Source organism: Callithrix jacchus, chromosome 11 (genome assembly GCF_049354715.1).
Source record: "Callithrix jacchus isolate 240 chromosome 11, calJac240_pri, whole genome shotgun sequence".
Lineage (NCBI taxonomy): Eukaryota > Metazoa > Chordata > Mammalia > Primates > Cebidae > Callithrix > Callithrix jacchus.
In genome coordinates this window covers 35,191,365-35,207,187 of record NC_133512.1, presented here as the reverse complement: position 1 = coordinate 35,207,187, position 15,823 = coordinate 35,191,365, and the positions used below count along the sequence as shown (strand labels likewise).

General features: G+C 34.8%; 1 protein-coding gene across 3 annotated transcripts in view; it reads right to left on the bottom strand.

Annotated features, from left to right (window-relative positions):
• Window positions 1–3,831: 3,831 nt before the first annotated feature.
• Window positions 3,832–15,823, bottom strand: part of HYCC1 (hyccin PI4KA lipid kinase complex subunit 1) — a 77,414-nt gene continuing 65,422 nt past the window's right edge. For 2 of the 3 annotated variants that reach the window (XM_035253664.3, XM_035253661.3), the window contains one exon: window positions 3,832–8,007. In XM_035253664.3, coding sequence (XP_035109555.1) covers window positions 7,433–8,007 — 575 coding nt within the window. In that variant the 3' untranslated portion in view covers window positions 3,832–7,432. Of the gene's footprint in view, window positions 8,008–8,803; window positions 9,100–15,823 lie in introns of all 3 variants that reach the window. The other variant, XM_078342571.1, reaches the window with a different exon arrangement.

Sequence of the window (15,823 nt, the reverse complement as noted above, 5' to 3'; positions counted from 1 at the left end):
TCCAAGAAATCTTTGCCCAAAAAAGATAAGATTGTAAATAAAGCAAATAAAAACAAAAACAATTTATATTTTGTGGTTGTTGTTTGTAGAGGAAATTCCTACAGGTTGAAGACAATTTCTACAGGTGAAGCCCTGCTCACCTGGGCAAACAGCTTGTTTCTCAAACTTTAACAGTTGACTTATCAGAAATTTTCAAGACCCTTGCTTGCAGTGTCCACTAATCCTGAACTGTCAGCTTTACTAATCCCAATCAGCTCCCTCCCTTGACAGACATACCTTAAACCATTTGCGCATAGATCCCAAAGCCCTACAAATAATCTTACTTTCTGGTTCTGACACACAGTTAATCAAGTCAAGGTGGCACTTTCTCTTATCACAATAAGTCCTATTATTTAATTGTGCTTTATTAACAAGAATCTGATGATATTTGGGAAGTTCAACAAGGATTTTTTAAAAGGCTTGCTCATTTAATTGGTGTGTACTCCTGTATAGTACAATCATTTTTCTATGTCAGGCCAATTCACCTTCATTAACAGGTCTCTGTTGATAATGTTAATTAACTGACTTTATCTTAGGTAGGCCTCATTTAAAATACAAGATCTCTTCAAGAAGTTTGCCCTTTCTAACTACAATCCACTACCAGATATCCAATTCATTGCTGTTAGCTACTAGATCATATTTTACATTTGTATAAGCCATCAACTGAGGAACCTGTTAGAAATACAGGTTTCCATGCTTCACTCAGTGATCCTGACTCAGAGAAATTAGCACAAGGCCCAGGAATCTCCATTAAAATATATATATATATATATATATATGCATGCCAGTTTTTTCCTAATGCAGGCTCTCTATAGATCACACCTTGAGACACAATGCTTTCCTCTCCCCACACTAATGTAAGTGTGTATTTTATATATATATATACACACTCATATTTAGCTATTGCACACATTTATAATGCAAGTAGGATCACACTATACATACATATTATCTGTCTAAATCATCACATACAGATCTGCACATTTTAATGGCTACATCATATTCCACTATATGTATGTACCATAATTTATCTATTCCTTTATTAATAGACATTTAGATTTACAGGCTTGTTGTTGCTATTACAAGCAATGCTGCAAGGAATATCTTGCATTCTTATGTTTATGTGTTTGTGCTAAATTTTCAGTAGAATACAGAGAATAGAATAAATATAGAAGAGTAGGATTGCTGCTTCAGAGGGTATGAAGTATACCTTAAAGTCTGATAGATCCTGTTGAACTGCCCACCAATTCATTTGTACCAATTTACAGTTCTGCTAATCATCTCACTGACTGATTTCCCCATACCGATGTCAATACTAGAATCAATCTTCTTCATCTTTATCAGACAGGTTAAAAAAAAAAAGAGAGAGAAATCTTATTTTAATTTGCATTTTACTATGCTTTTACTAACAGAATAACCAGCATTGTTTGACCACTAAAACACAATTATCTCTAATTCTGTAAAATGTATTGTGATTTAGTTTTAGAATACTTCGATTTTATCTTACCTTAAAACTATCACCTGTAAGACAGACGGGGTGAGTGAATTTTAAATAAATGTCAGTTAGGTAGTATTTAATTAGCATCTTCTTTTACCAATTGATATAAAAGTGAAAGTCCTAAGACCTGTGTTCAAGGCCTAGTTTTGCCACTCACCATCTAGGTGACCTTAGGCAAGTCCTCTACCCTATTGAGAGCTTCAGTTTCCTCTTCTGTAAAATGGGGATTCTATGCACTTTATAAGATGATTTTGAGGATTATAGATAAGATGATCATTTTAGTTACACATATTAGCTAGCACTACTATCACAACAATATAATGCAAAGAAAATAGTAACTAGAATTGGTTGTAAAAAAAATCTTCATAATGATAAAACAATTATCTTGATATTAACAAAGTCAGATTGTAGTGAGTCAACTACGTGGACTACTGAAGTTATGGAAGAGTGCATACTGCATAGGGCTAAAACACTGCTTACAAAATCACCACTCTGGTTCTCTACGAGTACCCTTCTAAGAGGAGTTAAGAACACATTTCCTAAATTACTTAGTTCCTTAGATGAAATGGAATTATCCAAATATATAATCAACTACAAGCCAGGAATTTTTTCAAGTGTCTAACAGGTTTTTTTTGTTGTCGTTGTTTGAGACAGAGGCTCACTCTGTCACCCAGGCTGGAGTGCAGTGGCGCAACCTCAGCTCACTGCAGCCTCTGCCTCACAGGTTCAAGCAATTCTCCTGCCTCAGCCTCCTGAGTAACTGGGACTACAAGCACCCACCACCACACCTGGCTAATTTTTTGTATTTTTAGTAGAGATGAGGTTTCCCTAAGTTGGTCAAGCTGGTCTTGAACTCCTGACTTCAGTGATCCACCCACCCCAGTCTCCCAAAGTGCTGGGATTACAAGTGTGAGCCACCCAGCCCAGCCATAGGTTCTTGTTTCTAAGTGCACACTGTCATGCAATTCATGTAATGCCGCTGAGATTTCCTGAAGCCAACAAATAAAATTCCAAAATTGTACCGTAGAAGAACACACTGAAGACTTTATCTTTGATTATTTTCCAAAGCTAACATCTACCTAACTCATTTATTTATTCATTAAATGTCTAGATACCTACCATGTACAAAGTCCTATCTAGGTACTAGGGACATATACTCTCTGTACTCGAGATATAGACTCTTTCTCCTTCTTTGTCTTTTTTTTTTTTTTTTTTTTTTTAAAGATAGCATCTCATTATGTTGCCCAGGCTGGTCTCAAATTCCTGGGCTCAAGCAAGCCTCCTGGGTAGTTGGGACTACTACTCACCACTCCTGGCAATGAAGATTCTAAAGCTGGAAGGACAAAGTGATGTTACCTAAATTTGCCTGTGCTCCTGATAGGACAAATAATCCACCACTGATGCATGGCCCATAGAGCTCATCTTCATCTTTGGATAAATGTGAGCGGACCTGTCATACTCCTTACCTGTATGAAATGTAAAGCACAAAGCCAGGAATGAGGTCACTATCCTATCACTTACCCCAAAAAGTTCTCAGTGGCTCAACTCACCTAAGTCTTCCTCCTTTACTCTCTTCCTCCATGTCAAAACTTTTGCAAATTTTTATAACAATTTTTTAAATGAGTAAACTGATCTGGAAAAAATATTTTTTTCAGTTTTTATTTCAATAAAACAAGCAGCAACACATATATACAGTACTGCATATGGAGAACATTTGCACAAATATACAAAAAAATCAAAAAACTAAATTCCAGTTTATTTCCATAGCCTTAAGAAGGTAGGGAACACATAAAAATATCCAAAGTCATAGTTTATTCTTTAGGAATGTAAACTCTAGGAATACCATTAGAAACAAGTATATTTACTATGAAAAGATTAATATCACTACATGATTAGAAATAAAGTAAGAGGCACACAGTAAGTTCCATATAAGAGAAAGCAACAATACGTGATATAGAATCTTGAGTTTATGGTAAAAACTTCCTATTAAGACACATGTACTCTAAAACTCTACTATAAAAAACACCAATGTTCATTGCTAGTTTCTTTAGATATCCACAAGTTACAAAGTATAGAAGACAATATATTTATGTTCTCTGATGAATTTAATAATATTAAACATAAATCTGAATAACTCAAAGTACTGCGTATAATTTTACTAAGCAACAAATCTAGAAGTATAAATTCATGCTCATTAAAGGACTAGAAAGTTTTAATTTTTCATACGAAGGCTGGGAAGACACTATTGTACATTAATTTGTATCTACAATGCTTAAAGTACCTATCAAATTATCTTTCTTTTTTAAGTGGTTTTTAAAAATATTTTTCAGGTATTCAACATACATATTTCCTTGATGTGCTTCCCTTAAAATAATGCTAACCTGCCTTATTTTAAACATTTGTTTAAAACTATGTCTCAGAGTACATCTCTTTTCCATAATTCGTTTTAACATTTTAGTTTTATTCTTCCAAAATAGGCAAAATCCCTTAAAATTGGGATCATTTTGATCTATTTTGGTTTTAAAAATATATTTCCCTTTAATTCAACTTTTTTAAAAAAAAACTGAGTAATATTTGCCAACCAGTTGCTTCACAATTGAAAAGAGCAATGAAGTATTGCTTTTTCTTAAGTCATCATTTAAATGCTGAGAATTCCAACTCTTCAAGTCTAGAGAGCTTGCCTTTAAAATTTCCACGGTGGTATACAAAGGACTCCAGGGTGCTTTCCTGTGGCTTTAGGAAGGGAAAGGAAAGGAAGCATTTGCCCTGGGTACTCTGGGGCAGTCCCTTGAAAAGTCTACTTTCTCTCCCCATTTGGGATTCCAAAAAGCTAGTGCTGGCTCCAATGCCACCAGAACACCCCAGGCCATTGGGTTTTCAAAAGTGAGAGGTGGGGCGATTTCAAGAGATTTAAAATGTGCAATGGAGCCACAATTTCTGTTCAGATTCTCTGAACTACTAAGTGCAATACCCCAATTTTGTGTGGAGTCCTTCTCATGATAAAAATATTACTCTGGAGACTTAGGAGGTCTGTCTTAGGAAAACACTATCAGCATCTTTATAAGAAAGTGACCTACAAAAGCTACCCCAACTTTTAAATTTGAAAGATGAGTGGGGAGATAGTAATATGGATAATAGTAATTGTAACCACAGTTAAGATTATCCAATTTTCATAATTTCTATAAAAACTTTCAATGTGTAATCCTTATTTGAAATAGTATCAAAGGAACTATGAAAGAATGTTGTTACCATAACTTCACACCCCAGAAAATCAGTTAGTGCAAATCATTTGAAGCAAAAATTCAGAACCATTTTACTGAATAAGCCTTCAGATATTTTTTTAAAAGAATATACAAATGCAAATTTGTTGTACAGTATATAAATGGGTGGCACCTCTTTTCATACTTAAAATTTCAGGCATTTACAGCTCTGATTCCATTTATGGTTAACAAGAAAAATATAAAGTGTCACATTTTTTATTGTAAAATTAAGGATCATTTGCAATTTAGAATTCAGACTTAAGAAGCCATATGTCAAATATTATTACATTTATTAATTAGCTGTCAAAACCAATGAAGATTATAATGATCTAGGATCTGACACATTTGATCTAGGGCTGTGAGACCACTGGGAATTCTACGTATTAGATAATTTGTTTGCAATCTAACACTTTCTTTTCATAAAATTCACTTGGAGACCTTGTTAAAAATGCAAATTCTGATTTAGTAGACTTAGAGTGACACTAAAATTCTGCATTTTTAACAAGACATCAGATTATGCCAATCCTACTTACTGGTCTTCAGACCACACAACTACCAAAGGTCTAGAAGAATACCCAAATGAGGTTCCATTACAGTAGTAGAATATTAACATCTGATCTCTCAGCTATGTCAGCTAATATTTCCTCAAACTTATTCTGCAATGTTTCCTAAGCACCTCAACTTGCTTAAAATGTCAATCTTACAAATTAGTTTTTAATAATACCAATACTATTAATAACTATGCACAGGGGAAATTCATTGTTAAAGAATGACAAAAAGATATTAGTAAACTCACAGTGACATTTTACAAATATTATAAATTGTACACAGGATTCCTATTAAGTTAATACAATATCAAGTTTCACTGCCTGATTGCCTTAAAGTTCTTAACTACAATTTATGCCAATAGATCTTATTCCATTCTGTTACTGGAGCTAAGAAAACAAATTAAATTCATTTATGCCAAAAAACACATTGTAATCAGGGCTAATGAATGAAAACCAGCTCATACTTTTTGAAGAATTTAGTTTAAAACGGTAGCCAAAGCAGTTGCAGTCAAAACTATGTTCAGAGTATAAATGCTTTGGCAGTCTTCCAAACATACAAATTTTTCACATTTCTGAGCTCTGCATAAGCAGGTACAAGAGGAAAACACTAGCATGCTCTCTTGGTAACCACAGCAAGGGACTATGAAGAAGGAAATCGCTGTGTACTGACAGTGAAAGAGCCAAGAACTGGACAGCTCCTTAGGCCTTCCTCAACAGTCAACTGACTCAGCCTCAGCCCTGCTTTCCCTCTCACTCTGAATGATGACTTAAGTACACTTGCTTTACAAAGGAACCGCAACCATAGGCAAAAGGACCACCGCTAGCAAACCAAATTTTTATGTCCATCTAAGGTCACCTGCAGATACATACAAGTTTGTTTTAACTTCTGCCATATTGCCTTTTTTAAGTTGTGAGGTAACTAAACTGATTATTCTTTTGATAACACACTAAGATATTTAAAATAGGCCTGTTCACAAACAATAAACACATTTCATTTTTCTTCATATTTTAAATTTAAGAACACAAACAGAAACAACCCTAAATTAGTCAATAAATAAATGTCCTTTGTCCATATTTCACAATCTTTATTTTCTTTCATGACATTTTATAGATGAAAAATGTATCTAATTTCCTTCATTTGCAGACAAACAATTCCATATTATACAGTTGATACTGGTATCTTGAGAGCTGTGTTGCAAGATTTACTCTGATTTCCAGGAAGTCTTCAATGACGTATGCTCTGAACTATAGGAGTCCAAACTAACTAGGATTTCCAAAGTCGAGCAGTAGGGCAAATCAGCTATACCCTTTATTATATCTTAAGAACTGAAAGGGACCTTCACCTGCTAAATCCAGATCAAACACTTCAAAACAACACACCTACCTGCAATCTGATTTTTGATATAAAAATGTTTCAAAGATAACAGAAATGCCTCTACCTCATATAATATCTAAGAACTGGGTTACCAGGCATTTTCCAGGGCTTTGAACAAATTGTTCTAATCTTAAAGATGATCTGGTTACAAACATTTTCATCAGGTGCTTTTCACGCACATCATTTTTGTTTTTCTGCATGCCTGTTTTTCAGATTGGCTTCCTGACCAGGAACTGCAGAATTCCTGGAGTCGTGCCTCTGCCCTATCCTCTATAAAAACATTTCCCATATATGGAGACTCCCTTTGACTCTGAAGGCCAAACACACAGCCACCAAAATAGGAGCTATTTTAAAAAAATACACACACACACAAACAAACAAACAAAAAAAACCCCACCTTACAACCTCACATGAGATATAACCAACTTGATCAGAAAACCTGTCAAAATTATTGTCACTGACAATCTTAGGGCAACAATAATAAGAAGGAAAAAAAAGACTCAAACCAAAGGTAAAAAATCGTAATCAAGAAACAACAAAACCATATTTCAACCTAGACAACATTCCCTTCATAAAGTCAAGGGAGCCTTCCGAATTTAAGACACCAGGCTCCTCTGTCAGGAATATGGATGAAAGACCCAGGGCACTTTCATCAAGAAGCAAAGTTGTATTTCCAGGTTCACTGGGTTATGGTAGAAAAATATGTTACTAATTAATCTGTGGACAGAGTAATGCTAATACTAGGAGGTCTCTGCTGACCTGATTGATGCTTCATTGGAAGTTCAGTTCTTTCTGAAACGTAAATAAGCTTTTCTTCTTGGAGACTACACGCGGAAAACCTATTGGCATCTGCCCCAGTCCCACAACCAACAACAGATGATGGGTTATGTGGGACTGTGACACCACTGACTTGTTCAAAGGATTTACTAAATACAGTCGCTGCAGTCTTAGCCAAACCATGGCAACTAGGCTTAGGTAGGGATTGGCTGGTTGTTAAAGTAAGTCTCTTCAAAGAGAGAAGCTCAAGATTCTCACTTTGGGCTCTCTGAGTTTGTTTTCGAGCAAAGTGATCTTTACAAGATTCCCCTGTAGTTTCTTTTTCTTTTCCTCCTGTTTTGCTTCCTCCTGACCGTCTCTGGTTTTTTCCTATACTTGTCTTGTTACTACAATTGTGACTACTGTTTGATAAACCCGACTGGCTGGTACTAGACGCAGCCCTGGAATAAAATCCCTCGTCAACTTCAGATATGTCCATCAGTTCTTCTTGACCTGTTAATTCTGTATTTCCTAAACAAAAAAATGACAAAGATTAATTAACATTAAGTATTTTAAGCAATCTTTTTTAAATGATTAACACCAAATCAGTTACACTTTAAATAAATTAAGCTTTAGCATAACTTTATAAAGCAAACGATTATAGAACAAAATCAAAGGATAAATCAAAACATTTATTATAAAAATGTAAAAAAAGTTCACTGTAATTAAATGACAGTAATTTATACTGTACTAAACAAAAAGCATGCCAGAAACCATACCCCATTATGTTTTTAGAAAGAATTCTCCTATTCATGCAAAAGATAAGAAACAATTAGAAATATTATCACACAGTAAAACTAGGGCAAACTCTCCTTCAGTAGCAAAGCAGTATAAAATCAAAGCTCTTACCAAGAAACTTTTAAAGAATTGAAATTAAGAATACTTTAAAGACATTTTTAGAAGGTTGCATTCTATATTGTAGATTATCAAATTAAAAAAATATAGACTATAAATATCACAAGCTCAAATGTAAAATTCTATATACATGATCCTGCATGTCAAAGATGGCAAAAAGACAAAGCTGAAAAAGTAATTTTAGATCTCCAAACATAAGCAGAAAATTATTTTGGAAGAAATTTTCTGCCTCAGTTTCCATGACAATTTACTTAAAGATAATATAGGTATAATCATTCTGAAGAGCATTTAAGAGTCATTGAGAAATTGTGGTGCATAATTCATGCATTTGGATTATTAGATCACATGCAAAATTTTTGAGACTGTGCAACTGTTGCTTAACATGCATCAGTGGCCCTTTGCCTTAAGATACCTTGGAGTGCAGCTATAAAGTGCTCTGCTAAAACTGCACTCTGCCAGGTGAGTTTATTCCATCCTCCATCATTTTTCTTACAGATTTTTGCCTCCTGATCTCTGGCAAGCTTTTGCTCTCAGTTCTAGGATCTGTGGCTGTTTCCTGTACACCCTGTATATGCTGAGCATCAATCTCTCCTAGTGTTCTGCCTTTTTCCCCATTCCCGGTTCTCTCTCCGGCCACATTTGTGACACTAATCTCAGGAATGACAAGGATGCCCAATTCAGTAGTATCAATATTGTTGTCAGGTTGCTCTAGAATTGAAGATGATAAGACAAAATGATGGATGAAAACAAAACAAAAATGTGAAACAAGAAAAGCAAAAGACTCGAAACAAAAATTAGATGACTGAATGTTATAAATTAAGCCAAATATTTGCACTAGTGATTTCCATAATTTATAATACTCTGACAGCATCAGAGATGATAGGGTCATATTCTTTAATTTTAAATGACAAACAAAAAATTCACAGAGCATCAATTTACGTTCTGCATTTTTTCACACATATATTTCACATGGAACATGACAGAAATTTTCTAATAAATCAAAATAAAATGTGTTTTTAAATTGTACTTTTTGGGTTCTTTGGGTAATTTTCTAGTGTTTTTAAGCTAATATGGAGACCATGTGAATTTACATCAAGTCTTAGGCAAATGTTCAAGGATCTACAGCCGAAACTTTAGCTTTGGTTAACATTAGGAACGAAGCCACATAGAAGTTCCTCTTTGTACTCTAAAAATTCTAATTTTTTTATTAGGCTACATTGAGACTGACTTAATAAACCATGATATTTGGGAAAATGCTTATTCATTTATCATATCATGGTTATAATGCCACAGGTATAGTTTTTGTTTCACATATACATCATCTTATATATTATTAATAGTAAATATTAATGTGGCTGTGATATAGTTAAGCAGTTGATTTCTTCAGACTCATACCTATTTCATAAATTTAGTTTATTACTAGACTGGAGAAAAATAAAAATGGATTTGGAAAAACAAATTGGCTGTCAGTCCTTTATCTGAAAACAACCATTATAAATGAAACAAAGGAACAAAACTCCTAACTAGTTAATACCTGTAGACACAATTTTATTCTGGTCTTAAATCACAAAGGCATAATGTTATTTAAAGTCATCATGGAGTTATTCATGTAAATGGGAAAAAGTAACATAAATATATCTAGAAGGTAACAGTAGTGAAACAAAGTTCAAAGCAACATAAGACTATGTAAAACAGCATATACTTTTTTAAAAATGTAGACCACAAACCTGCTTATGGGATTATTTTCAAATATTTTAGTGATAGGACTGTCAAAATCCCATTAATGACGCTAAAAGCTGAGAAACGTAACAGGTAGTAAAAGAATGAATGCCAGAGCCACATATTCCTATGCTTCCCTAACTTAGCTGCACATTGGTATTACCTGTGCATCTTTAAAAATTACTGATGCCTGGCTCCAACCCCCAAACATTCTAACTTATAGCTACTGTGAGGTATGACCTGGGCGTAAGATTTTTATCTTTTTTTATTTTGCACTTTGGAAGGAGAAGGCATCAGATTTTTTAAAGCCCCAAATGACTAATGTGTAAGAAAGCTTGGGAACCAAAGCTCTATTCTGATTCTTGCACATTTTAAAAACTTAAGACAGAAGTTGTTAAGGGTGCCTTGGATACTCCATACCCAGCAGCAATATGCACTTCTGGAAGCCCCTCCTCAAAGCTTCATGGTGCCCCGAGCTTCTGAGCCAATGTGCTGGTATAATTATTTCCCCTTAATTAGGCTTTTGACTAAAGGTTCTCTAAATGAAGTTTTTATTTCCCAGATAGGCCAAAAAATGTTGGTGAGGTAGTAGTGCACTGCTGCTTCTGGGTGCTCTCTATTAAAGGTTTAATGAAACTAAAAAGTTCCAACCAAGCCTGTTTCCAATTTGCTAACAACTGTCTTCCAAGTGATGGCAAATAAATTCTTACTGAGGTACATGCCAGAGGTCACTGCAACTGAGATAAAATCACCATGGCACTATGGAGTGACAGCCAAGACTTGTTTATTTACATTGTAGAAGCTGTTTCACAAAAGATCTACTGCAGGTATCTTCAGTTAAAAAAAAAAAAAAAAAAATCAAACTTTGGAAATTATCCAGACATAAAAAAGGCAATTAATATTAAAATTTTAAAAGCTAAGCATAGGTGGCCTAATAGAATACAGAACAATACTTACACTGAGTTGCCCTAAGTCACTTTCTTGAGAGTGTTCACATATGTTATTCAATTATATTCTCAAAACAATCTGTTAGTGAGCTTCTGAAGTAGGCAAGTTTGATTCCCATTTACAGACAAGGAAACTGAAGTTCAGAAAGAGCTATGCAACTATTCAGTGGGGGAAGCCAACCAGTAAAATCTTTTAACTTCAAATGTCTATTTTAACATACTAAAAATACTAATTCTTCAATTCTTTGAGTCCATTTGAGTTGAATCTTCTACATCCCACAATTAGGTGTTTTCATTTTTTGAGACGGAGTTTCACTCTTGTTACCCAGGCTGGAGTGCAATGGTGCATTCTCGGCTCACCGCAACCTCCGCCTCCTGGGTTCAAACGATTCTCCTGTCTCAGCCTCCCAAGTAGCTGGGATTACAAGCATATGCCACCATGCCCGGCTAATTTTTTTTGTATTTAGTAGAGACGGGGTTTCACTATGTTGGCCAGGATGGTCTCGATCTCTTGACCTCGTGAGCCACCACGCCCGGCCCCCACAATTAGGTTTAATTTATTTGTGTAGATTCCTGGCCATTTTATAAAAAGCAAATAATTTACCTTAAATGGAGAGCCAGAGAAAATAAAAGTCTGGAGGAAAACCTAGGAAAGTAGTAACTTTTGAGTTTAGATGTTTTTTTTTAATTGGGTTAATTTTTTAAAAGATGCCAATGAAAGCTTAATCTAAAATGGTGCTTCAATGGTGGAAATTTAGAATTTTGTAAGAAAGATTAGAAAATGACAAGGAGAATATTACATAAAGCAGCACTAGGCAACTGAAATGTAATCACATTTATCAGAATAGTGATAAAGGTCTACAGCCCAAGAAGCAACGATATTACTTTTTAAAAATCATGGAATTAAATGGCAAGTAGAAAAATGAGATCATGTGTTTTCCCATGAGCACAAATCTTTGACTAATTGATATGTTATCACTCAAAAATGGTAACAATGGCAGATCTTTAAACTGTTTATTAAATTTATAATAAGAGCAAGTAATTCTGTACAGAGCTAGAAAGAACAGAAATGTAATACTCAGGAAAATTACAGAATAAAGATAATTAAGTAATCCAAATAAACATTTGTTACCTTATCTTGCTCTCTGTTATCTCTCCGACTTCTTTCCCTGTGTAACTCTGTGACCCAACATTTCCCTGTATAACTCTGTGACCCAACACTTCTGCTCTCCTGGCTGTTCTCTTCTCCTGATGGCGGAATGGCTCTTTCCTTACTTCAAATTTTTTTCTAAAATTTATTTTACAGTGAAGTCTCCCTTGGTCAACCCATCCAATGGTTTAATAACCCCCATGTTTCACATACCCTCTTCCTTGTTTCTTCTTCCTCTTCGTGCTTAACACTCTCTAACCTACAATTATTTATTTATCTTGTTTACTAGACCTAAGTTCCACAAGGAAGGAGTTTTTGAAATTTTCTTCTAGTCTCTACCATATACTTAGTACCTGGAAAAGTAGCTTGTGTACAGTAGGCATTCAATAAATCTTTTTTTTTTTTGATGAATTGAATAAATATTCTGATATGAGATTAAATTATTAGAATAAGTAAAAGTAAAGAAAAACATATGGAATACATGAGAAGGGTAAGCTGTGAATGCGTTACTTGACTGGATAAACGAAATATATATAGCTTATGCTAACAATAATTTTTACATGGCAAAGAAAAACAAGACTCTTTGTTTTGGAAAAGTGAAGGAGCCATCTCTAAATGGACGTTTAGCAAGATGCTTAGGTCAAAAAAGATCATTTTTAAAATCTGTTTTTTAATTACGTTATCCAGAAGATAGCATATATAGTTAAAGACTAGAACTTAATCCTTTAAGAAAATCACATAGAAGATGCTGTAAGGGAATATAAATGCATAATAAAATAGATTTTGGTTTCCCCAGAACTTAACAATCTATGCAAATGGAGTTATGATTAATCTACATCTTAAAAAATCAATATTTGATTCAAATAATTCAAAAAGCTCAAAAAAGATCCAAAGAGAAACTTCTCAGGATGTATTTTATTTGTATAACCACCTATATGCATAAATAAGTAAACTCTCCACATGTCAAAATGAGAGTTAAAGAATACTTTTAATAGACATTTACAAATCAATTCTCAAAGGTACTCAAGTATTATTTCTCCCTAAAAAATTTCTTCCAGCTTCAGGGAAAAAAGTGAAGCAAATTGCAAATATTATTACTGATTAAACTGATCATGAAAAGTTGTGATTTCTTTTCAAATGTCTTTTTTTTTTTTTTTGAGACAGAGTTTCACTCTTGTTACCCAGGCTGGGGTGCAATGGCGCGATCTCGGCTCACCGCAACCTCCGCCTCCTGGGTTCAGGCAATTCTCCTGCCTCAGCCTCCTGAGTAGCTGGGATTACAGGCACACGCCACCATGCCCAGGTAATTTTTTGTATTTTTAGTAGAGACAGGGTTTCACCATGTTGACCAGGATGGTCTCGATCTCTTGACCTCGTGATCTACCTGCCTCAGTCTCCCAAAGTGCTGGGATTACAGGCGTGAGCCACCGCACCCGGTCTCAAATGTCTTTTTATAATCCCAAATATCTATTCTGTCACTTACGAAACCACCTTAGCTTTTGTTTTCATTTGTTTTATGGCTGCCCTACTATTTACTAAAGGTAATAATCTTAATAAAAGAACAATTTACTTATTCATAGAATTTATACATCTCTGTACTCAGATTACTTTGAGTATAAAGGCATCTGGTATGATGTGGGGTGCTTACAGACTTATTTGTGAAAATAATAAAATAAGCTGAAGCTTTAAAAATATAATGTATTATTTGTCTGCATCATACAATTTTTGACATGAATTATTAAAAATATTTTAACTTAAACCCCAAAACAAAGTCGGACACATTCTTTTACAATTTATGAAATGTAGATATTTTAAATGCCATTAAATACCTCAAAAAGTAGCCCTTAATAGTCATTTTATGTTTATAATGTAGTCTGTTCAATGGAGAAAAATATTATCTCTAGTCATTAAGCTATTCCTTGCAATGTTATTTATAATAGCAAAACTCAGAAAAAAATTTCTTAACATATTAGAAAAATGATTAAGCAAATGTTGGAATATCAACTCAATGTGATATTATGTAGCCATTAAAATAACTGGATTTACTAGAACTAGGGAAAATGTCTGACAATATTAACTAAACAAAAACAAAATACTAAAAACATTTAAATAGGGTGCAACCATGAAAAAGTACGTACATATATATAGAAAAAAAACTAAAATGAAAACTTTTAAAATACTGGAATCATAAGTAAATATCCCCTAACCTAGTTTACTATCATGTTGTTATACTGTTCTTCAATAACACAAGAAAGAACAACTTGCTCACCCTATGTCATACATTTCTTTATCATTCATTCACTTATTCATGCATTCAACTGAAATTTATTGAGCACCTGTAACATGTAAGACATTGTTTTAGGTACTGGGGATACAACAGCCAAAAAGATAGAGCCTGCCCTCATTACATAATATGGGAATAGAGCTCACACTGTAATATCAGAACCAAGTAAACAACAGAATTTCAATAGCAGCAAATGCAATTTTAAAAATAAGAATAATGGGAAAGAGTAAACAGGGTAGTAGGGTATAAAAGTACTTAGATGAGTGGTCTGGGAAAACCTCTTTGAAGAGATGTCTGAGTTGAGATTTGAATGATGAAAAACTGCTAGCCATGGGCCGGGCGCAGTGGCTCAAGCCTGTAATCCCAGCACATGGGGAGGCTGAGGCGGGTGGATCACGAGGTCAAGAGATCGAGACCATCCTGGTCGACATGGTGAAACCCTGTCTCTACTAAAAATACAAAAAATTAGCTGGGCATGGTGGTGCATGCCTGTAATCCCAGCTACTCAGGAGGCTGAGGCAGAATTGCCTGAACCCAGGAGGCAGAGGTTGCAGTGAGCCGAGATGGCGCCATTGCACTCCAGCCTGGGTAACAAGAGCGAAACTCCATCTCAAAAAAAAAACTGCTAGCCACACAACAATCTGGAGTAAGGGAATTCAAGGTATCTTTCACTATTCAAATTTCAGCTCAAATACTCCAAATAACTGGACAATGCCCCTAAGGCAGAATGGCTTAGTATGTTGAAGTGTTAGAATGAAGGAGTCTAATAAACCAGGGTAAGAGTGGTCTTAAAGTAAGGTCAAAGCAGTAAAAGAGGTCATATCACCAGGGTCGCATATGCCATAGTATGGAGTCTGGATTTTATTGTGATTACACTGAATAGCCATTGACAGCCACATAGAAAAGTTGTTTGCATACTTTTCCAGCCTTTTTTATTACTAGAAGTCACATTCGCATAACACAAAATACTGAGTATAAAGTGTCCCAAGTCAGAAAGAACAGCACCGTGGCAATGCTCAACCTGGGCCAGTATTTACTAGGGAGATTAGAGGAAAGCCAAGCTGTCATAGAAACACAGAATGGGACCCTACAGTTAAAGGGCTTTTACCTACAGTTAAAGGGCTGCACTCTGATCAAAGACAAAAACAAAGACTAAGATGTCAAAATGTGAGCCCTAAAGCCATAAGTAGACTTTCTAGTTAAGAAGAGAGCAGCCTGGGGCATACAGAAAAAGTCTAGAACCGGATGACTTATTTAGACACACCAGTTAGGAGCTATTAGCAGTTTCCATAAGTGAAAAACAGTCAGATCTTTAGTTTTAGTTGTATATAT